At 33.8% G+C, this 23,023-nt stretch overlaps 2 protein-coding genes, 1 long non-coding RNA gene and 1 pseudogene across 4 annotated transcripts in view; 2 read left to right on the top strand and 2 right to left on the bottom strand.

Annotated features, from left to right (window-relative positions):
* Positions 1–2,712, bottom strand: part of LOC139431017 (ras-related and estrogen-regulated growth inhibitor-like) — a 50,405-nt gene extending 47,693 nt beyond the window's left edge. Inside the window, exon 1 of the transcript XR_011641363.1 lies at positions 2,468–2,712. The gene's annotated coding sequence lies outside the window, so the exon portion shown is untranslated. The remainder of the gene's footprint in view (positions 1–2,467) is intronic.
* Positions 74–9,169, top strand: LOC139428882 (serine/threonine-protein kinase mTOR-like). 2 transcript variants are annotated; one of them, XM_071198579.1, is made up of 4 exons: positions 809–1,082; positions 1,640–1,957; positions 2,018–2,140; positions 7,944–9,169. In XM_071198579.1, exons 3-4 carry the CDS (start codon positions 2,111–2,113, stop codon positions 8,574–8,576), a joined length of 663 nt encoding a protein of 220 aa, XP_071054680.1. In that variant the 5' UTR covers positions 809–1,082; positions 1,640–1,957; positions 2,018–2,110; the 3' UTR covers positions 8,577–9,169. The 2 variants fall into 2 exon arrangements, with proteins under 2 accessions (XP_071054675.1, XP_071054680.1); XM_071198574.1 differs by lacking the exon at positions 7,944–9,169 and having other exon boundaries at positions 74–1,082; positions 2,018–2,297.
* On the top strand, positions 8,604–9,092 carry LOC139429564 (serine/threonine-protein kinase mTOR pseudogene; annotated as a pseudogene).
* Positions 9,170–11,921: 2,752 nt separating the features above from the next.
* Positions 11,922–15,405, bottom strand: LOC139431000 (uncharacterized). Its single transcript, XR_011641356.1, has 3 exons — positions 12,645–15,405; positions 12,182–12,572; positions 11,922–12,093 (listed from the first exon to the last, which is right to left on the bottom strand). It is a non-coding gene; the product is annotated as an uncharacterized lncRNA (long non-coding RNA).
* Positions 15,406–23,023: the final 7,618 nt, after the last annotated feature.

Genomic DNA, 23,023 nt, shown 5'->3' with positions numbered 1-23,023 from the left:
CCTACTTTTAAAATATAATATATTGTTATATTTAAGTAAAGATGTATATTTCCCAATTAATTGTGGGTGAATCCCCTAAAAATAAAAACATCCAATAAGACTATTTCATAGTGCTGTAAAGACCATTCTCTCCAGTGTTCTTAGTTTATGAACTGATTTTAGTATTATTATAAGTATTGTTTTATTCGTTTTTTTTAATAACTGCGTTCCTTTTTTTATTTTATTAGTGTTTATTAAGTTTTTTAGTGTTACGTTTAGTTTTTAGTGTTACGTTTAGTTTTTAGTGTTACGTTTAGTTTTTAGTGCTAGTATTATTTTTTAGTATATATAAATTTTAGGTAAGTTTAACATACCATCAAATCTAAAAGTTTTTATATTGAATATGTGTATATGTTTATAACTAGTACAACAATGGCAAATCGAGCGCCGACAACAATCGTCGATGTTGCGACAATTTTGCCGGTTGAAATAATGTTAGCAGAGACGTTTTCAACACGTGATTTGTACTGCAATTTTATTTCAACCATTGACGACACTATACGTTTTTTGGCCACACGGCGACTTTTATCAAATTCGAAAGAATGTGATAATTGCCACATTGCTATGTCGCTGACAAGGAGAGCATCCATCAGCGATGGAAAGCAGTGGACCTGCAAGGAATGCAGAAAAAACGTGTCAATACGAGCCGGCTCATTCTTTCAGAATAGCAAGCTGAAATTGACACAAATTTTGGACATTGTATATGGATGGGCGAGGGAGCACCCGCAGAATGAGGCGGCACGTGACGCCAAATTGGGAGAAGGATCCACCCACACCATAGTCGATTGGTACAACTTTTGTCGGGACATAACCGAACAGCACCTTGTCGACAATCCTACCCAAGTAGGAGGATTCGATGAGAACACGCTGTTGTCCAAAACGGTGGAAATTGATGAATCGAAATTTTTCCATCCTAAATACCACCGTGGACAATGGCGTGAAGGCCACTGGGTTTTTGGGGGTATTGAACGGGGTAGTGGCAACTGCTTTCTGGTGGAGGTGCCGGATAGAACGGAGAATACCCTAACCCCAATTATTGAAAGGTACATATATACATATTATGTACAGAGTCAGCCAAACTAAACGCCCCATTGTTTTTATACAAAGAGGTAAAATAAAAAAATAATATTTAATGTAAAGGATTTGTTTTTGAAAAATTAAACAATTACGTATACACGGTGGAGCATTGAGTTTAGATGACCCTATATAAATTATATCGGGTAAGCCGTTCCCACTGGGAAATAGGTGGTTAACATAGGAAAACAATTTTTAGATAATACTTGCTCCCCACATCATTTAATCCAAAATAAAGTTTACAGACTTAAATTTGAGTTGAATATGTGCTTATTTTAGATTATTATTAATTACTCCGATTAAATAAATTCATTCGATCTGATAAATTCGGATTTATCGTTAAGAATTTATCAAACGGGAGTATAAAATAAGCGTATATGCGACTTAAATGTAATTGTGTAAACTTTATTTTGGATTTAATGAAGTGTGGAGCAAGTATTAACTAAAAATTGTTTTCCCAAATTAACCGCCTATTTTCCAGTGGAAAACGAATACTTGAAAATTAAATGAATATGTTTTTTTTTAGATATGTGCTCCCAGGTACAATTATTATTTCCGACGGGTGGAGGGCGTACAGAAATATTAACCAAATAGGAGGTGGTATTTATGAACATGAGGTAATAACTCATGAAGAAAATTTCGTGAATCCTGACGATCCCACTATTCACACGCAGAATGTTGAAAATATGTGGATGAGGGCGAAGAGGAAACTGAAGCGCCAATGTGGTACATCAGAAGCCCTCTTTACCTCTTACCTACATGAATTTATTTGGCGCAATAAATTCAAGAGTCGGGATATTTTTTCAGCGTTGCTCGTGTGTGTTAGGGAGCAGTACCCAGTATGGTAAATATCATATTTATTATTCAATTTTCTATTTCCTATCATTTTTGTTTCATTTTGCAGATAAACTATAGTAAAAAGACTAGTGCATAGTGGAATGCAGATATATTCAACACGAAAAAACATTTTCTTTAATTTTTAAACAATAAAAAACAAATGTTTTGCAGTGGCAACTCGTCAGAGGAGGTATTTATCATTTTGAAGTACTCTTTCTTAACTTTAATTTATAGTTATATACTTTATAGTTATAGTACGTGAAAAATTTTTTTTAATATTTAATTTATCCTCCGCTTTTGAAAGCCCCGCGAGCCGCCGCTGATTTAAAAGTTAAAATTTAAGAAAAACATATATTTTTCAATTCCGCTTCATAATTATGCCATCTAGTGGCCACAAGCTCAACTAATGGTAGAGCGATGTCTATTTTGTGCGGACACACACACACAGACACAACCGCTGAGTTCCCCCACCCCATGTCAGTTTCATCACCGTATAATGCAGGATAACCTACACTACATTAAACACACTACTAATCGAAAAGTAAAAAGTTACATAAAACTCGCCAAAAATAGTTAAAAATGCAGTAAAATTAGACACGTTAAAATGGAGAACAAAACAACCACAGATGACCAGATGCTTAACTTATACCGCTCTCATTTGGACCTAATATTCTATCTCTCTCTAGAGAATTGAAACTGTGTAGATGGCGGTAGTGTAGTCGATCGATAAATACGAGCGGGAATTTGAATGCTCGTTTAAATAAAAATCCCATTACTCTTTAAATTTTTTTTAATAATAAGTTTCAAAAAATCAAAAATTGTCATCTCAAAACTTGAACAAGTTTTAAGATGAAAGCAGTGATTTTTTTGGACTTGTTATTAAAAAAAACTAATAAAATATTATTAAATAAAAATGCAAACTTCAGAAGAAGAAATATAAATTTTTAAATATTTAATCGTTTTCATGACAAAAGGGTGCATTTTTGTACAATGGTAAAGCATTTGCTTCAAGGCTAGAGGAACACCCATGAAAAACTCTAGCATTCCATAAGTCAAATAAACTTCTAGACAAATTTAGGAATACGAATTGTTATTGTAAACAACAGATTTAAGACAGCCAGAATAAAAAAATACTACACAACAACTAAAATTAAAAGTACACAGTATTAGTGATAAAATGTTGTTTTAGTTATAAAATAATTATTGTTTCCGAATTAACAATTGATATAAAACTTTAATATTTCTTTTTATTTGTTTCTGTTCCTATCAATTAAAATGCAAAAATATTTGAAACTTAATTAATGCTTTATTATTATTACTATAACTTAAAGTTAATCTTAAATTAAAGTGAGCCAAATAATAACAAACCTAGCAAAATTTATCAGAATTAAGACAAAACGAAAAGGAACAAGATTCATGTAACATGTTTTAGTCTTATTGTTAGTCATAGTTTTAAGTTCTTAGTTCATCATTTATCATAATCATGGTTTGCATTGCTTTAACTATGATCACAACTAAGACTTAAACATATTGCCTCAATTCGTGATTAGATAATTGGAAAGTAAACATTATTACCTTTAAAAACCTGAGTAAAATATTCTGGTTTGTTTAACATATCTCTCAGTAATGTGGTTTTATTTTCATAATTCTTCTTAAGTCTCCGGATCTGTTTCTCTTTGTTCTTTAAAATTCCTATTCAACATAAAACTTTCCATTGTAAAATGTTTATAGCAAATTGTCATTCGGCTAGAATATATGTTTTCTACAGGAACCCCAAGGCACTCATTCCATGATCGCTGTCTAAAATATCAAAGTAAATTTTCATTTAGTACAAAAAATGTATCTAACTAAATTTATAAATGTACTTATTGATATTTAATGGAAATCAAAATAACTTGACCACTTTCTCTACCGAACGTCCGCAAATGTAGCAAATGCTATCCATTTTGGTCCTTACTTTACCACCAAAAACCAACTAATTCTAAGATAACAAAGTATGACAATAAAACTAAGGAAAACTAAATTATGCAAGCAAATAAGCTGCTAAACAAATCTATAATCAAACGATACAGATTTGTTTAGTAGTTTAAATAATCAAACGATAAACACGCAAAACTGCACAATAATTAAACAAAACACAGAAAGTTCGTTAGTTCTGACAGAACTGGACGTAGCTGTGGGATTTACAGATTTACGACTTAAAATACATAGCGCCATCTATTGCTTTCTCTTAACTCTACGAGTTTGCGACTTAAAAATTTTGAAATAAATGCTGCCATCTATCGGTTCGTTTAAATACTACTGTAACGCGACAATTGCGCCATCTACACAGTTTCAGTTTATGTGAGAGAGAAAGTACCATACGAATTTTTCATTTGTTGAACAAGGATAGATAGGATTGCCAATTTATTAGCCGGAGTCCGGCATCTGTATACTCTGTGGTTCGTTGTGTTTTGTTTACGTTTTCACTCAGTCCAGAATCGGACGCGCTCAGATCGGACCGTCCTGCCGATGATCACCGAGTATTTCCGAACAGGCCAATCTTTTTATGGTTTCTTTGAAAATAAATTTACCTGATTAATGTTTATCCATGTTTACCGAACCCTAATAAACGAATAATTCTCTCCTAAGTAAACAAGGCTTGTGTGCGCATTTGTGTTTTGGCTTTGGCGACGTTAACATTTTAGTAGTTCCGTAGTTTTCAGACTATAAGCACCTTTTTACATAGAAAAATGGACTTAATTTTGGGTGCGTTTTCTGGTCCGAAAGTACCATTAAAATATATTTTTCAATAAATCGTCTTTAAATTTGAGGTGCGTCTTATAGTCCGAAAAATATAGTATATTTTTCTGAAAAATATATTATTCAAAATGGTTACAGTTTTCCTAACGATAGAAAAAAAAATTATATTTAACTATAAATTGTCACAAAACTATTTAAGAATTTTTTTAGTGCGGTTAGTCGACGTTGTTGGTATTGTATCAATCCTACTGCACTACAATTTGAACAAGAATACAAAAAACTATTAGTACATACCGGCAGTAAAGGGCATGAGATTATACTAATATTTTAAATTGTTCATTAACACTCAAAAATAAAAATGATGAAATTGAAACACTGGACATTATAGACGTTGCGAACTTAGGCAACATGCATTTAACTATCTAAATAAGATAGAAATATTATAAATATATATATATATATTTTATATATATTTATATAGATTAAATTTTAATAATTCGTATAAAATTCATTTCTTGGAATATGAGTATAAAAATTTCCCAAAGTGTTAATAAAAGTGTCCTCTTTCCAATGAACACTTTGAAAAATAACTTTTAGTTTTTGAGAAAACAATATTTGAAGTTTTGATAAAATTTTCGATGTTGCAATTTTCATCGATAATTTTCAAAATTCGTTATAAAATTCATTTTTTAAAGGATCCTTGTGGAAATATCACCAATTATTAATTAAAGTATCCTCTTTTTAATGCAACAAGCCGTTTTGAAAAATCACTTTTAGTTCTTGAGAAATAAATTTTTGAAATAATCGACAATTTTTCTGAATTTTGCAATTTCCTCCGATTAAATTTTAATAATTCCTATAAAATCGATTTCTTGGAATATGAGTATGAAAATTTCCCAAAGTGTTTATAAAAGTGTCCTCTTTCCAATAAACCAACACGTTTTGAAAAATATCTTTTAGTTTTTGAGAAAACAATATTTGAAGTTTTGATAAAATTTTCGATGTTGCAATTTCATCGATAATTTTCAAAATTCGCTATAAAATTAATTTCTTGAAGGATCCTTGTGGAAATATCACCAATTATTAATTAAGGTATCCTCTTTTTAATGCAAAAAGCCGTTTTGAAAAATCACTTTTAGTTTTTGAGAAATAAATTTTTGAAATGATCGACAATTTTTTCGAATTTTGCAATTGTCGCCGATTAAGCTTTAAAAATTCGCTATAAAATTAATTTCTTGAAGGATCCTTGTGGAATAATCACCAGTTATTAATTAAAGTATTATTTTCCGATACAACCTATAATTATTAACATAAACTAAAAAAACTGGTTTTCGATACCAGTACACAGCGACACCTAGTGGTTATTCTGAAAAATGTTATTAACAAAAATTATTTTTCGTCCACCTCTGAATAAGTATTATTAGAAAAAATTTTTGATACAACCTATAATTATTAACATAACCTAAAAAAATTGGTTTTCCATACCAGTACACAGCGACACCTAGCGGATATTTAAAAAAATAGTGTTAACTAAATTGTTCTCCGTTCAATTCTGAATAAGTGTTATTTGAAACATTTTCCGATACAAACAATAATTAAGAACATAACCTAAAAAGATTGGTTTTCTATACTACTACACAGCGACACCTAGCGGATATATTGAATAATGCTATTAACAAGAATTGTTTTCCATCTAATTTTGAACACGTATTGTTTAAAACATTTTTCGATTCAAACAATAATTAAGAACATAACCTAAAAAAATTGGTTTTCTATACAAGTACACAGCGAATATTTTGTAAAATGTTATTAACAAAAATTGTTTTGCATCCAATTCTGAATAAGTATTATTTGAAACATTATTTGATACAAACAATAATTAAGAACATAACCTAAAAAACTGGTTTTCGATATCAGTACACAGCGAAACCTAGCGGATATTTTGAAAAATGTTATTAACAAAAATTATTTTCCATCCAATTCTGAACAAGTGTTATTTGAAACATTTTCCGATACAAACAAAAATTAAGGGCATAACCTAAAAAAACTGGTTTTCCATACCAATACACAACGATACCTAGCGGATATTTTGGATAATTTTATTAACAAAAATTGTTTTCCATCCAATTCTGAACAAGTATAATTTGAAACATTTTTCGATACAATCCATAATTATTAACATAACCTAAAAAACTTGGTTTTCCATACCAATACACAGCGACACCTAGTGGATATTTTGAAAAATGTTATTAACAAAAATTGTTCTCCTTCCAATTTTGAATAAGTATTATTTGAAACATTATTTGATACAAACAATAATTAAGAACATAACCTAAAAAACTGGTTTTCGATATCAGTATACAGCGAAACCTAGCGAAAATTTTGAAAAATGTTATTAACAAAAATTATTTTCCATCCAATTCTGAACAAGTATTATTTAAAATATTTTCCGCTACAACCAATAATTAAGAACATAACCTAAAAAACTGCTTTTTATACCAGTACACAGCGAAATCTAGCGGATATTTAAAAAAATGTTGTTAACAAAAATTATTTTCCATCGAATTCTGAACAAATATTGTTTGAAACATTTTCCGATACAACCTACAATTATTAACATAACCTAAAAAACTGGTTTTCCATACCAGTACATAGGGAAACCTAGCGAATATTTTGAAAAATGTTATTAACAAAAATTATTTTCCATCCAATTCTGAACAAGTATTATTTAAAACATTTTCCGCTACAACCAATAATTAAGAACATAACCTAAAAAACTGGTTTTCCATACCAGTACATAGCGAAACCTAGCGAATATTTAAAAAAATGTTATTAACAAAAATTATTTTCCATCGAATTCTGAACAAATATTATTTGAAACATTTTCCGATACAACTTACAATTATTAACATAACCTAAAAAACTGGTTTTTCATACCAGTACATAGCGAAACCTAGCGGATATTTTAAAAAATGTTATTAACAAAAACTATTTTCCATCGAATTGTGAACAAATATTATTTGAAACATTTTCCGATACAACCTATAATTATTAATATAACCTAAAAAACTGGTTTTTCATACCAGTACACAGAGACACCTAGCGGATATTTTGCAAAATGTTATTAACAAAAATTGTTCTCCGTCCAATTCTGAATAAGTATGTAGTATAATGGGATTTTTAGTATAATGGGATAAATTTTAATTAATTTTTAATAACTTAATAAATTGAGGTTGTCAATTTTTTTATAGGTCATAACATCAAAACAACGTCCAAGAAAACTATTAATTCGCGGTTCAAACGGTAAAGACTACATGTTCCTTTTAAAAGGACACGAAGATTTACGCCAAGACGAGCGAGTAATACAAATATTCGGCCTTGTAAATACTTTATTATTAAAAGATCCCGACACAGTCCGTTGCAACCTCACGATACAACGTTACGCGGTGATTCCATTAAGTACGAATTCCGGTTTAATCGGGTGGGTACCACATTGCGATACATTACACACCCTCATCAAAGATTATCGCGAAAAGAAAAAGATTTTATTAAACATCGAACATCGAATCATGTTGAGAATGGCACCCGATTACGATCATTTAACCGTAATACAAAAAGTCGAGGCTTTCGAACAAGCTCTCGAGCATACTCACGGCGATGATTTAGCACGTTTATTATGGCTAAAAAGTCCATCTTCGGAAGTGTGGTTTGATCGAAGGACGAATTGTACAAGATCGTTAGCTGTTATGTCAATGGTCGGGTATATTTTGGGATTGGGAGATCGACATCCATCGAATTTAATGTTGGATCGATTATCAGGAAAGATTTTACACATCGATTTCGGGGATTGCTTCGAAGTGGCGATGACTAGGGAAAAGTTTTGAGAAAAAATCCCCTTCCGATTAACAAGAATGTTAATAAATGCGATGGAAGTGACCGGAATCGAAGGAACTTACCGAAGAACTTGTGAGAGCGTTATGAGCGTTTTAAGAAGAAATAAAGATAGCGTTATGGCCGTTTTGGAAGCTTTCGTTTATGACCCACTTTTAAATTGGAGATTAGTCGATACAGGGCGGTTAAATAGATCGAATACTAACGATGTTGGTTCGATTTCAACCGGATTTTCGCAAGAACAAGATTTGGTTAATTCGTTGAGTGTTAATATGAATAAAATTGGGTTATCATCGCCGGAGGCTATGGTGGATGGTTCTGAACCGGAAGTGGTTAAAAATAAAAAAGCGGTTGCTATCGTTAATAGGGTTAAAGATAAATTAAGCGGTAATGATTTTAGTATTGATGAAACTTTAACGATTGAAATGCAAGTTGATAGATTAATACAGCAAGCTACTGATAATGAAAATTTATGTCAATGTTATATTGGATGGTGTCCGTTTTGGTAAAAAATAAGCTTAAACGTTAGTTATTAGAATAAGACTTATTATATATGCTTTAATAATAATAATGAGAAGAAAATTTTGTTTTATTATCTTTTCAAATATCATTTTTCATGTAATCAGCCGAGGTCATACAATTTTCATTATAAGTTGTGCCGAGGCAGTCCTTGTGTGTTTACTAATTTTGGCTTAATCAGGCAATATCATAAAAAACTGCTTTTTATACCAGTACACAGCGAAACCTAGCGGATATTTAAAAAAATGTTATTAACAAAAATTATTTTCCATCCAATTCTGAACAAGTATTATTTAAAACATTTTCGGCCACAACCAATACTTAAGAACATAACCTAAAAAAACTGCTTTTTATACCAGTACACAGCGAAACCTAGCGGATATTTAAAAAAATGTTATTAACAAAAATTATTTTCCATCGAATTCTGAACAAATATTATTTGAAACATTTTCCGATACAACCTATAATTATTAACATAACCTAAAAAACTGGTTTTCCATACCAGTACATAGCAAAACCTAACGAATATTTTGAAAAATGTTATTAACAAAAATTATTTTCCATTCAATTCTGAACAAATATTATTTAAAACATTTTTGGCTACAACCAATAATTAAGAACATAACCTGAAAAAACTGCTTTTTATACCAGTACACAGCGAAACCTAGCGGATATTTAAAAAAATGTTATTAACAAAAATTATTTTCCATCGAATTCTGAACAAATATTATTTGAAACATTTTCCGATACAACCTATAATTATTAACATAACCTAAAAAACTGGTTTTCCATACCAGTATATAGCGAAACCTAGGGAATATTTTGAAAAATGTTATTAACAAAAATTATTTTCCATCCAATTCTGAACAAGTATCATTTAAAACATTTTCGGCTACAACCAATAATTAAGAATATAACCTAAAAAAACTGCTTTTTATACCAGTACACAGTGAAACCTAGCGGATATTTAAAAAAATGTTATTAACAAAAATTATAAAAGATTAAAAAAGAGAGATAAGATAAGATTTTTTTAAATTAATTAATGAATGAATGATTATGTTGATTAAGCCGTATAGTAAAAACAACTTATCAAATGAAGAAAAAGTTTTCAACTATAGGCTTTCCAGAGCGCGGCGAGTAGTAGAAAATGTATTTGGTATACTTTGTCTGGCGATTTCAAGTATTACAGAGACCAATACAATTATTCGGGTTTAGCCACACGTCTCTTAAGACGGCTAAACCCGAATGTTTCTAGTTTTAGGTCTAGCGTTAGTTCTAGTGACAGTAGTTAGCATAAGCTAGTTAGCATAAGATATCACTATGTTGCATATTTTTATTGCACTAAAACTAGAACTAACACTAGACCTTGAACTAGATACTTTTTAGTTAGGGTTTAGTCGTGCATCTTCAGATCCGAATGTTTCTAGTAGTAGGTCTAGTGTTATTTCTAGTTTTAATTTTTATTTAGCATTAGATTGTGGTATATTTTTATTAAACGAAAAGTAGAATTAACACTAGACCTAGAACTAGAAAGTTTCGGGTTTAGCCGAGCACCTCTTAAGATAGCCGAAAACTCAGGGTTATCATGAAGACGTCACCTTTTCCAAGCAAAACTTTTCCTTTGCGAAACTACCCAAGTATTAATGTGTAGTATTAATCCTTTCATATATTCGCATTACGGTACGCTACTCAAGACGATTACGCTCGCAAACTTGTTTTAATGGTTAACTGCTCGAAACTGATATTCTTGCTTGCGGTCTATGACAAGTCGAAGCCTGTCCATTACCCTCACTCAGAGTTAGTGAATTCTCTCATGTTTTAACTGCTCAAGACGAATATATTCGCCAGCTAGCGAACGCATCGTAGTACCATTCGAGTTATTTATTGATATTTACGCGTAAAAATGCATCGCCGATCTAAACCGCTAACTTGCAAGGAACTTTTGGCAATATTGGAAAATAGTGATAGTCAAGAAAACTTTATTGGTCATTTAGAGGATCAGAGCGATGATGGATGGATCGATACCGACGAGAAAGCAAATGAAGGCAGGTATAGAAAATTTGATTAATTTTTATAAAAGTAATACGTGTATTACTGACAATTAGTGCATGCTACTGACACCGACGCTCAAGACACCCAGTCAAAAAGTGACGGCGCAGACATTTTTGATGAAGTTGTGCCGGCAGAACCACCTACCAAAGGTGCCCGAAACAATTTTGTTTGGCAGCAAATTTTTCGTAGTATTTCGTAGATAATAATATCGAACCAGCTAAAAGAGATACTTTACGTATAATCAGAGTAATTACACTAGTTTACAAGAAAAATCTCGAAGACTGGGATATTTTCTTATAACGTAGAATGTTGTGTTGATTCTGAAACTGTCTTCAGTTTTTCTCCATCTCGTCCAGTTTTTGAGATATACCCAAAAATGTGGAAAATCATAAATTAAAAAACATAGCAACGGTTCATGTTCAGTATATTTTTTATTTTGCATAGTGTGATTCTGTAGCTATATGGACATAAAAGTAGAGATTCGGACGAATATTTTGAGGTATTGATGGCATAAATCGGACTCTCCGTTATTTTCCTACAGCCTAAACCAACTCAAAATCAAATTTTTTCAAGAGTTTCACTATGGACACTCGGGTTTTTGGCTGATCTTACAAACGATACTAAACTTTTCTTTTTCTTTTTATTTATATTGTCTAGGTTTATATTACAAATTATATTACAGAACTTTTATGTAATAAAATTTTATGTTTAATATAAATACACTGCTTTACTTATTGTTAGTATAGTGCGGGATCTGATTATTTTTTGACAATTTTTTGTATGTCTTTGGGTCGATTTCTCTGATAACACTCCAGAGATAGTCTCCCATCATCCCTGCGTACCAGTAACCTTCATAACGTCTTTCCAATGTCATTAAGTCTTGATGGAACCGCTCGCCTTGTTCGTCACTTTCCGCTCCAAGATTGCTTGGAAAAAAATCTAAGTGCAAATAGAGAAAATGGATTTTGAGCGACATATTTGCATTTATGGCATCATAATTGTGCAATAAGATAATTCTGATCCTTACGATTTCCTAAAAATCCATAGACGGTTTGATTGAAGCTACGCCGTTGCTTCTTTTGTTGTTAATGTTGACATTTATTAATTTTCTTATTTGGGGGCCAAAAAATATGCCTTCTTTTAGTTTAGCGTACGATAGTTGTAAGCTAAATGCTGGGCCTTCTGGATTCAACGTTTTCACAAAGTTTTTCATCAAACCCAGTTTGATGTGCAGTGGAGGCAATATTACAGATGCTGGTCTCACCAGAGGCTTATTTAAGACATTGAAAGCACCAGTATCGTAATGTTCTCTAGAAGGCTAGTCTTTGCGAACATAATGATGCTCTCTCGCTCGGCTATCCCACAAACAAAGAAAACAGCAATATTTTGTAAAACCGCCTTGTAACCACAGCAATTACCTGAAAATCATAGAAATGTAAGTCAATACTTAAAAAGTAGAAGTTAGTAAATTTCTTTACTGCGGCAATTACCTTTAAATCTGCACAAACTTTCCATTCAAATGCGTTATACCGAATTAGAGTCGAAACCTCTGATATGCGCACATATATTTCTTTAACATTGACGGCATGAGCAAGTGGAATAGTTGGTAGTGTGTTTCCATTATAAAGTAAAGCTGTTTTAACACTGTTTTTAGAGCTATCGATAAAAAGACGCCATTCACCTGGGTTATGATCTATTTTCAATTCATCAAACAGTCTCTGCAGGTTATTGCAATAACAAATACCTTGATCTTTCGTAAACAATTGTACAAATGCTTCGCCTCTGTTTCGATAAACAGTTACACGGGTTGTAAATAATTCCATTGCTGTAAGCGGGATCCCAATACCTCACTATCAATCTTCGACAACTTCAGATCTCTAGCTAAGTCACTTAGTTCTTTCTGTGACAGTTTATGGTTTATTTTGGCATCATAGTCGCTGCTAGATGAGATATCTTTCACTGGATTGCATTAATCGGTCAGGAGGGTTTGGTCTTAGTATAGTTTCGCTGTGAGGAATCGGCTTTTTGGCTGATCTTACATTAGGATAAACCGAACTTTTCTTTGTTTTTTGTTTATGCCGTCTAGGATTATGTTACAGAAATAGCAATCGGAATGATCTGATATTTGTGACCATAACATTGGAATACCAAACTGTAAATGAGATGTAGATTCACCCGCCATCCATCTATTCAAAGATATACCGCAATTCGGACATACGAAGCTGGGTATCCAGGGCTTGTCTAAATTCGTCAAAGCAAACCCAAAACAATGAGAAGACACCTGTTTTATAACAGTTGTAATTGGTCGTCCCGTCATCTCAATAATGTATTGTCCTCAAATAAAACATAACAAATCAGGATTATTCTTGCATTCAAAACTTCTGCTGCTGCTAGCCATTATCAACAAAACTTTCACAAAACTCTGCTATTTTCTTAAACGAAAGATCACTGAGGTGACTTCGAACCAGTTTCTGAAGAAGGTTGCAACATGGCATCCGAAACGTCAAACCTTTTATTAAAAGACGCACGGCAAAACTCGAAAGTTTCTAGTGTTAGTTCTAGTTTTAGTTCTAATTTTAGTTCTAATTTTAGTTTAATATATTCTCCTTTTATAAAAAAATATTTCAAAATAAGACTGTTTAGCAGAACAAGGTTCTAATATATAAAGAAGTGGAGTTATTAAAAAACACTTTTTCACAGAAAGTGATTATTTTTTAACAATGAGAATTTCTTTTGCTAAAAAAGGTCGAACAAGTCTTTTTCCAAGAATGTTATTGTTTGTTGTATTTAAAAAATAATAATACTTATTTCAGTGAATTTAATGTTTATACTTAGTGCCTGGAGGAATTAAAACACCTCTTTATTAAAAAAAAATGTTCGTAATAATGTTTCAATAACACAGCGAAAATGGCAAAAAAAAATATTGTACGATTGTCGTAAATTAACGATATCTCCGGTAAACTACATACGACCATGGTGTCTAATGCTTCGAAATTTAGAGAATTAAATGTTCTACAAGATAGAATAGCTAACTTTTTTGTTCATGTATAATTCTTTTTCGTTACGGCGCGATTAAGTGATAAAAAATGGGAAAATGCCAAAAAATTTGATTTTGTTGCGTTGTTTTAGGCTGTAGCAAAATAACGGAGAGTCGGATTTATGCCATCAATACCTCAAAATGTTCGTCAGGATCTCTGCTTTCATGTCCATATACCTACAGAAGCACACTATGCAAAATAAAAAATATACTGAACATGAACCATTGCTGTTTTTTAATTTACGATTTTCCACATTTTTGGGTATATCTCGAAAACTGGACGCGATGGAGAAAAACTGAAGACAGTTTCAGAATCAGCACAACATTCTACGGTTTAAAAAAATATCGCAGTCTTCGAGGAAAAAATTGATTAAAATTTGTAAACTAGTGTTATTGATCACTTGACAATAACGTTCAAAAATTGTTTTTATCCCTTCTAAAAGTTATGTATTGCTGAAAGCCTCATATTGTACAAGGGCAGAGTTTTCTTTAAACAATACATCCCATCGAAGCGACATCGATTTGGAATAAAATTTTTCATGCTTTGCGGTTGCGCAACTACAAATCTGGTAACGACTAGAGTAGAATATCTTGGAAAATCTGGGCATGACCCTAATGACTCCCTACTTGAACAGAGGTTATACCCTATTTTTTAATCACTGGTATACGAGTCCAACATTATTTTCTTATCTTCATGGTTTCAAAACAAATACTTGTGGGACAGTCCAGGAAACATATGCTCAATCTTGCGCAAAAACTACAGTCAGGGCAGGTCATAAATAAACGTGAGGTTCGCATGCTGACAAGTTGCTTTAGAGCAGAAGTGAGGGATACTGGAAAAATTGACCATCGTACCGAAGACAGAATTCAAAATCCAAGTTGTATACTTGAATATAACTTGAAAATGGGATCTGTTGACAAATCAGACATGCTTCTTTCATCAATTGAGTGTGTCAGAAATAGTATGAAATGTAGTTGGTTCAAGGTGTTGTACCTGTTGAACACGGAATGGATACAAGCCATGAGTACGCAATGTTCTCCATACTTTTACATAAGGAACACCAAGACGAGCAGAAAGTCTTCTTGTACTAGTAGATGGACTGCGTTCTACCGACTGAAGAATTTGTTCAACATCATTCAGAGTTTGTACACCTGCACGTTGAGAATTAATACTTATAGTTGGAACAGAACCGGTTTCAGGTAATCTGTTTAATGTGCGAGTAAATACTCTTGAATCTGGTATCTCGGTTAGGAAATCGTCTCCTATAGTCACGACGAGCAGCACGTGCATTTCCATTGCAGAAACCGTAACAAAACACCATATCAGCATATTCTGCAAGAGTCAATATTTATTTTATTTATTTATTCATACTCGGGACACGTACAGGAAAAAATCCCAAAAAAGTGTCCACTACAATAATATAAAAGAAAAGGAAACAGACTACATAAGAAAGAACAAAAAAAACTAAAAAATTTATCAAAAGCATGAAACAATAAAAAAAATGGAATTAAATCAGCAAGCACGAAGCAGAAAAGAAAATAATCACAGAGACTAGATTGGTCCACATAATCATCGATATTACGCGGATAGAAAAACAGAATAATAAGGACCATAAGAAAGAACAAATTTTTGTTGCTTTTCTTTTCTGTCCCACCACCCGCAAGAAATCAATATAAATATGGTAAACGAATGTGTTTCGATTGAGTAAATTAATTTTACAAAGAAAAAACTAATGACAAATACTTAAAGTTAAAACGGATTTTTTAAACGATTACAAAAGAAATCAACATTGAAACAATAAACATTGCAAGTGTGCATCTGTCTCAACAGAGGTGAACCGGCATGCGCACTAGATCCAGAAGCAAGTAGTCTGAACAAAAATGGTGATCGAGTAAGGAACATTAAAGTGAATCTGCTCTAAAAGAACCGGAGCGTCGAGAACTCCATTAACTAGTTTGAACAGGAACAATAGGTCTGTACTGTCATCTTACTGTACCTGGCATCTTTGGGAATAAGGGCAGTACGGAAGATAAAATTTGTGAGCAAGATAACGGATAAATCTTCTCTGTAGGCCCTCAATAAGGTCGATGTAAATATTATAGGCAGGACTTCATACTAGTGAAGCGAAATTTAAACCGCTAGCAACGTATGTCATATATAAAGAAGTAATGCAGCGGACGTTAGTAAATGGACGAGAAATCCTAATGATAAATCCTAGGCGCTTAGTAGCTTCAGAAACGATAGAAGTAATATGATCGCGATAGAGTAGTCTAGAATCCAGAACAACGCCAAGATCTTCAATTGTAGAGGATTGAGTAAGATATATATTTGAAGTTAACATTATATCTCTTTCTACTGAACGTGATCTGACAACACTTATCAGGATTTAGAAATAAGTAATTTTGTGAGCAATAAGAATCAATAAATAAAATTCTTGAATGACGATGAAAATTCTTTTATTAAATTGGTTCGGTGCTACATGTTTCGCACCGAACCAATTTAATAAAAGAATTTTCATCGTCATTCAAGAATTTTATTTATCCTTCTACGATGAACTTGGAGTCAATCCTAGCCAAAATAAGAATCAAATCTGTCAATGTCATCTTGCAACCGAATACAGTCAGAAGCAGACCTGATGCTAGCAAAAATGTTACAGTCATCAGCGAAAAGAGAAAAATTCGAATAATGAAAGCACTCAGAAACATCATTTATATAGGCTAGAAATAAAATAGGTCCAAGATGGCTACCTTGAGGTACACCAGATGTAACAGGGGTAAAGCTAGATATGAAATTATTTACTTTCACTGCTTGAAATCTCTTAGATATATAGGACGAAATCCATAGAGACAGCCCGTTAGATAGGTTAAACTTGTTCAGCTTATCCATAAGAATGTTATGGTGAAGTATTTGTCAGATCGGTGTAGATAGCATCCACCTGAGAGTTATCATTCATAGAATCCTGAATGTATTGAACAAACGCAACCAGATTCGTCTCAACTGATCGCCCACGCAAAAAACCGTGTTGTTGAGGGATAATAGCAGGTCGAAGATAGCTATATAAGTTGTCATAAATTAATTTTTCAAAGACCTTCGAAACAATGGATAATAGGGAAATTGGACGATAGTTGCACACAAAATGTCTGCTACCCGATTTAAAGACTGGAGTTATGAAGGCTTTTTTCCATTCAGAGGGAAAGACTGAATTTTCAATGGAGCGGCTGAAGATAATGAATAGAGGAGTTGCTAACTCCCCTGCACATTTAGCAATAAAGTGTCCCGGCAAGCCATCGGGGCCAGGGCCCAATTTATGGTCGACTTGTGTCAGAAAGTGAGAGACATCACGTTCAGAGAACCACGGCTGCGATTGGTAAATAACATTTCGCTTGTGAGAGGTATTCAGGCAACCGTCGATATAAACAGAGCTAAAAAACTGAGAGAAAAGTTCAGTTATACGCTTCCCGTCATCCGCCACTTCACCGTTCAGCTCCATTCGAGACGGAATACCGCCGCACTATGGGCAATTTGAGTCGTTGGCTGATCATAAATGGGTTTTTCGAAAGTCGAAATTTATTTCATTTTTCAATTGAATCCTATAGTAGAAATGTCAGATTATTTCGGTTATTTTTGTAGTGATTTTTAACGATTGCTAATATAAAGTTTTAGTGTGAAACCTATATAACGTTATATCTTCCCGAAAAGGTTGTTCAATGGAGAACCTAATTCAGGTATCAATAAATAATTTCATCGTTGTATTTTAACAATAAACGCGGGATTATTCGATGCCATCAATTTCGAGATTTCTTTAACTTTAGCTAGAGTTTTAGCAGTTAGCGATGTTTAGCGATGGTTTAAAATATATATAATTTTAAAGACTATTTATTTCTTTAAAACATGTAAAAAAAATTAGCTGCCAACATTTGCCTATTTAGAAGTTATGACCAGAAAACTAAGAGGTCCACGTCACGCACGGAAGTGTTACTTTTGTTTACTGACGACGTACATAGCTTAAATTCAATATGGCTTTTCTTAGGAATATCCCCTTTAAATTGGTGACTCTGACGAAGAAGGAAAGTTAGAGCTTTAGATTAGAATATTACCCCGACTTTTGGAATTTGTTTTACAACGTTTTGTCAAATAAAATTGTACCGTCACGTCGACAATTTGGCATAAAGTCCAAGGAAGCTGGAAGGTTCTCTACAAGACTACACCTACATACAGTGCGTTCCCGGATAGGAGAAACGACTCTTATAAACGGTAAATTTTTTTCGATATTAATTGTCATTTTTTGGGGTTTAGCCCTGCTTGATTAAAGACTAATTTTGAACATATTTCTATTTTTAAAACACAAGTGAGCCTTGACAGTGAAAGAAACTCTTTTTGTGGCAGGTAAAGTACCTTTTCTGTTTACAGTACGTGAAAGTGTTACTAAGAAGTTTTGTTCAGAATGAAAAACTATAGCTATATGCAAATTTTCGGATTGATCGGCCTACATTGAAAAAATCCATATCAAACAATTCTATTTCTAAGACTGCCATGGAAAAACAAAATTGCTTTCCTGTCACTGTTAATCTGCCAAACTGTAATTTAGTAAACTTAAAGTGTTTTTTAAATACAATGTTAACATTAGAGGAAAAAGTTGACGTGATTCAGTGTTATGGAACCGGGAAAAAACCGATAAATATGGTTATTGCTTTATTTAGTGAAAAATTTCCAAATACTGGAATTAAAAGTAGTACTTGTTGGCGTTTAATCAAAAGATTTCTTACAGCAGGAAATATTCACTCTAAAGGTGGTCCCACACGACTAGTGTACTTGGCAAATATTCGTCTACTCGGATACACTTGCGTAGCGTCTGGGAGTTCACATCGTTATAGGTAGTTTTTATGTTACACGTGAATTAACAATGTAAGACCAATGTTTACACAAATATTTGCCTACTTGCGTACTTGCCAATTACACCAGTCGTGTGAGACCACCTTAAGGAACTAGCCAAAGTGAAACGAGCTAGAGAGCGGGCCAAACAGAAGGCTCACGCGAAGAAACAGATGGAAGAACATCAACAAAAACTCGACACCAATCAGTTATTGCCGGACGATTCATATGCGTTTCCGGCGGATTTAATTCCTCATCGTGGGCAACCGCCCGTTTTGATGCCACAAAAAAGTGTTCTGGAGGAGGATAGTTATAGCAATCCACTAGATGTACTTCATCAAGAGGTGAGGTATTCGCCACAGAAGAGTTTTGATGGCAGAATTCAGAACGGCGTTAAGAATTTGAAGTATAACGATAAAGTGCTGGGTGATGAGGTGCCTCCTCCTTATAGACCTACTCAATTAGATTTAAGGTAAGTCTCCAAATATAGTAATTTATAAAACTTAAAAGTTAGTGTTAATTTGCAAAATTCATTACGACCAGTTATACCAGTTTTTTAAGTAGATATCTGTAAAACATTTTTGTATTAAATAATGCAATGTATGTACAGGGTGGTTCAAATTCGATGTCCGAATAGGCTAACTCGGAAACTGTAAGAGTTAAAAAAAAAGTAGCTTACATGTCACGATCTGGTTTTACGAGAAACTGCTAATGCCATAAACCTCAAAACGCTGTCGTCTTCGATTATTCTCCTAGAGGCGAAAATTGAAAATATCGTAAAACCAGCAAGTGCAATTATCTTGGTTGTTATTATAGGTGGAGTATTATAACTAAGACATTATATGGACACTTTTTTATGGAGAATTTGATGACGTAGTCAAGAAAATTTTTTCGGTTTTAGATTTTGAGATATTTTGACAATTGACTTGACAACCACTGATTATTCACATATTAAATTCGTTATTTTTTTCTGATTACAAAAATATGGGGTTAGATAGGTCTATTTTTTATTGTTTTAGAATAAAGCTAAAAATAAACTTGTTTTTAGTATCGTCAAAGAAATTAAATTTACAGTTTCCTGTAAAGGCTAAAGGGATAACTTCGATTGTTTTACGATTGTTGCGATTTCATGTCACTCAGGGTTTTTGGGGTCGCTGATTATGAATCTGATATCCATTTTCGTGAATTCAAAATGTCACCCTTGTTAAAAATTGCGAACATTTTTTAAAAATGTAAGAAATGAGGATTTTTTAATTTTTATTCAAAAAGCCAAACAGATATTGTCAGAAAAGTTATTGTTATTTTAATCCTTAAAGAATACATTACAGAGCGGCCTCTACCGGCTATAGTAAAACGGACTCCATAATCGTCTTTCTCATGTCAAAAAACCTCCGTATACCAAATTTGAAAAGAATCGGTTGAAATACACGTGTAATATTAAATAAAAATCAATTTAAAAATTTAATTTGAACATCTCCAAAACAAAGCGTTTGTCGACCTATGTTTATATGAAGTTTTTTTTATATTAAATTATACAGGATGTTCGGAAATTGAGTTTATATATTTGAAGGAGTAATTCTACATAAAACACCATGAAAAAAAGTTCATACAAAGGTGTGTCCTAAAATGCTTCCTAAGGGAGGTAGAGCACTTTGAAGAAGACGTTCAATATGTGGTTATTTCTCATTATTTCAAAAGCTACTAGGGTTAGAAACACGAAATTTTGCATATCTAGCTATTTTTACGGGGCGAATACGATAATCGAATGAAAAATTAGAAGGAATGTGCATTTGCGAAAATAAAAGAATTTATTTCCCATATTTTATTTTGCTTTGATCTTTTCACTATTTTAACCCCAAAATTAGAATCTACGGAAACAAATACATAAAAAATGTTCTGCTTATTATTATTATTGCTGCCGGGCTGAGGAGAGCGGCCCCTCTCGATACCGCGACCTATAAGATCTATTGTAACTTTAGCCCTCCAAAGGTTTAGGGCAAATGTAGGTCCTTAATGAACCTTAGTATTGTCCTGAGGTCTTGAACCTTTATGTCGATAGGTAACAGGGGAGTTTTACCGAAGACGTTGTGCCTTAGACGGCCTCTGGCGACGCAATTGCACAGTATATGTTCAGCAGTTTCTGACTCGTCGTTGCATAGTCGACAAGTTTGATCCTCAGCTTGTCCAATGTGGAAGAGGTGGTATTTTAGGGGCACATGGCCGGTCAGGTAGCCTGAGAGCGTTCTTAGATCCCCTTTGCTGAGGCATAAAACCTCTTTGGTTTTGTTTTGCGACGGAGTTATCATACTCTTCGTTTGTCTGTGACCTGGAAGTTCTTTCCAGCGTAAGGCTATCTTTGAAGCCTCCCAGTTGTTGATTATTTGTTTTAGGTGGCTTTTTTGTAGTCCACATCCAGGTTGGGGTCCAATGAAGGGCGTGTTTGCTGCTTCTTTGGCTAGCTTGTCGGCCTTCTCATTGTCCGCAATGTTGCTGTGATCTGGAACCCACCATAGAGTAACATCATGGCCCCTAGCGAGTTCTCTCAGGTTGTTGGTACACTCTCTGATCAGTGCGGAGTCACACGTGTAGGCCTGAATTGCCTTTAAGGCGGCCCGACTGTCTGTGAAAATGTTTATGGATGCACCTTTTTGTCCCTTCTGTAGGTTCAAAGCGGTGCAGAAGTTTATAGCAAGAACTTCTGCTTGGAAAATTGTTAAGTCCGAGCTGAGGGGCAATTTGATGTGGCTATTTGGTCCACTGATGCCAATGCCTACTCCAGATCTTACTGTCTTTGAAGCATCGGTGTACCAGACTAGGGCTCCTCTGTTTAGTTGAGGCCCTCCCTTCGCCCAATCATCCCTGCTACTAAATATGACCTTATACGGTTGGTTGAAATTTTATTCCGTCGGTATGAGGTCCGTTTTAATTTCAATCAGGTGATTTAGACATGGGTCCTTGAGGATCTCGAGGTGTCCTCTGAGGTTACCCTGCATCAACTTGAGTGAAAAAACTGTTTTCAGTGATAAGGCACTTAAGGCTGCCTCCTTTTGTATATATATGTGGAGCGGTGTGACACCGAGTAGGGCTTCCAAAGCAGCCGTCGGACAGGATCTCATTGCACCCGTTATGTTAAGACATGCTAACCGCTGGATTTGTGCCAGCTGTTGTTGAGCTGTCTTATGTTTTGTTTTTGGCCACCAAACCAATGAGGCGTAGGCGACCATGGGTCTGATTATTGCTACGTAGGCCCAATGAGCCATTCGTGGTTTGAGACCCCAGTTCCTTCCTAGGAGCCTGCGGCAGATCTGGTTTGCCATGATGGCCTTTTTCCTCACCTTATCTTAGTGTGAGTTCCAGTTTAGTTTACTGTCAAGTATTACCCCTAGGTATTTAGTTTCTGTTTTGAGGTTAATAGTTCTGCTTTCAATGGAGGGTGCTTTTATTTGAAGCTTCCTTCTCCGAGTGAAAGGGACTATTTCGATTTTATTGGGATTGATGCTGAGTCCATTGCTTCTGCAAGTACTGGTGAGTAGTAGGGCTTCCTGCATTAGCTGAGTTATGATTGAATCATATTTACCTCGGATTATGATTACCAGGTCATCAGCATACCCTTGTATCTTAAATCCGTTTTTAGTTAGGGTGTTCATCAAGTCATCAACTACCAGGCACCATAATAGAGGTGATAGCACTCCCCCTTGGGGACATCCTCTTAGCGCTTTTATAGTCAGCGACTCGCCTCTCAGACTGGCTGTGATCTGCCGACTTTTCAACATGGCTATACACCACTTGATTGTCGACGGATGTATGTCTTTTACGTTTAAAGCCTTCTCTATGAATTCATATGAGGTGTTATCAAACGCACCCTCTATATCTATGAAAGCACAAAGGGCTATCTCTTTGGTTGCAATTGCCTCCTCTAAGGTGCTAGTCAAAGCATGGAGAGCGGTAATTGTTGATTT

Source organism: Onthophagus taurus, chromosome 1, assembly GCF_036711975.1.
Source record: "Onthophagus taurus isolate NC chromosome 1, IU_Otau_3.0, whole genome shotgun sequence".
NCBI classification, from domain to species: domain Eukaryota; kingdom Metazoa; phylum Arthropoda; class Insecta; order Coleoptera; family Scarabaeidae; genus Onthophagus; species Onthophagus taurus.
This window is presented reverse-complemented; position numbering and strand designations above follow the sequence as displayed.

Excerpts from the sequence above, each read along its gene's own strand:
- LOC139428882 (XM_071198574.1), top strand. The coding sequence starts at position 391 with ATGTTTATAACTAGTACAACAATGGCAAATCGAGCGCCGACAACAATC. Across the intron at positions 1,083-1,639 it reads CTAACCCCAATTATTGAAAG|ATATGTGCTCCCAGGTACAA; the intron begins GTACATATATAC and ends GTTTTTTTTTAG.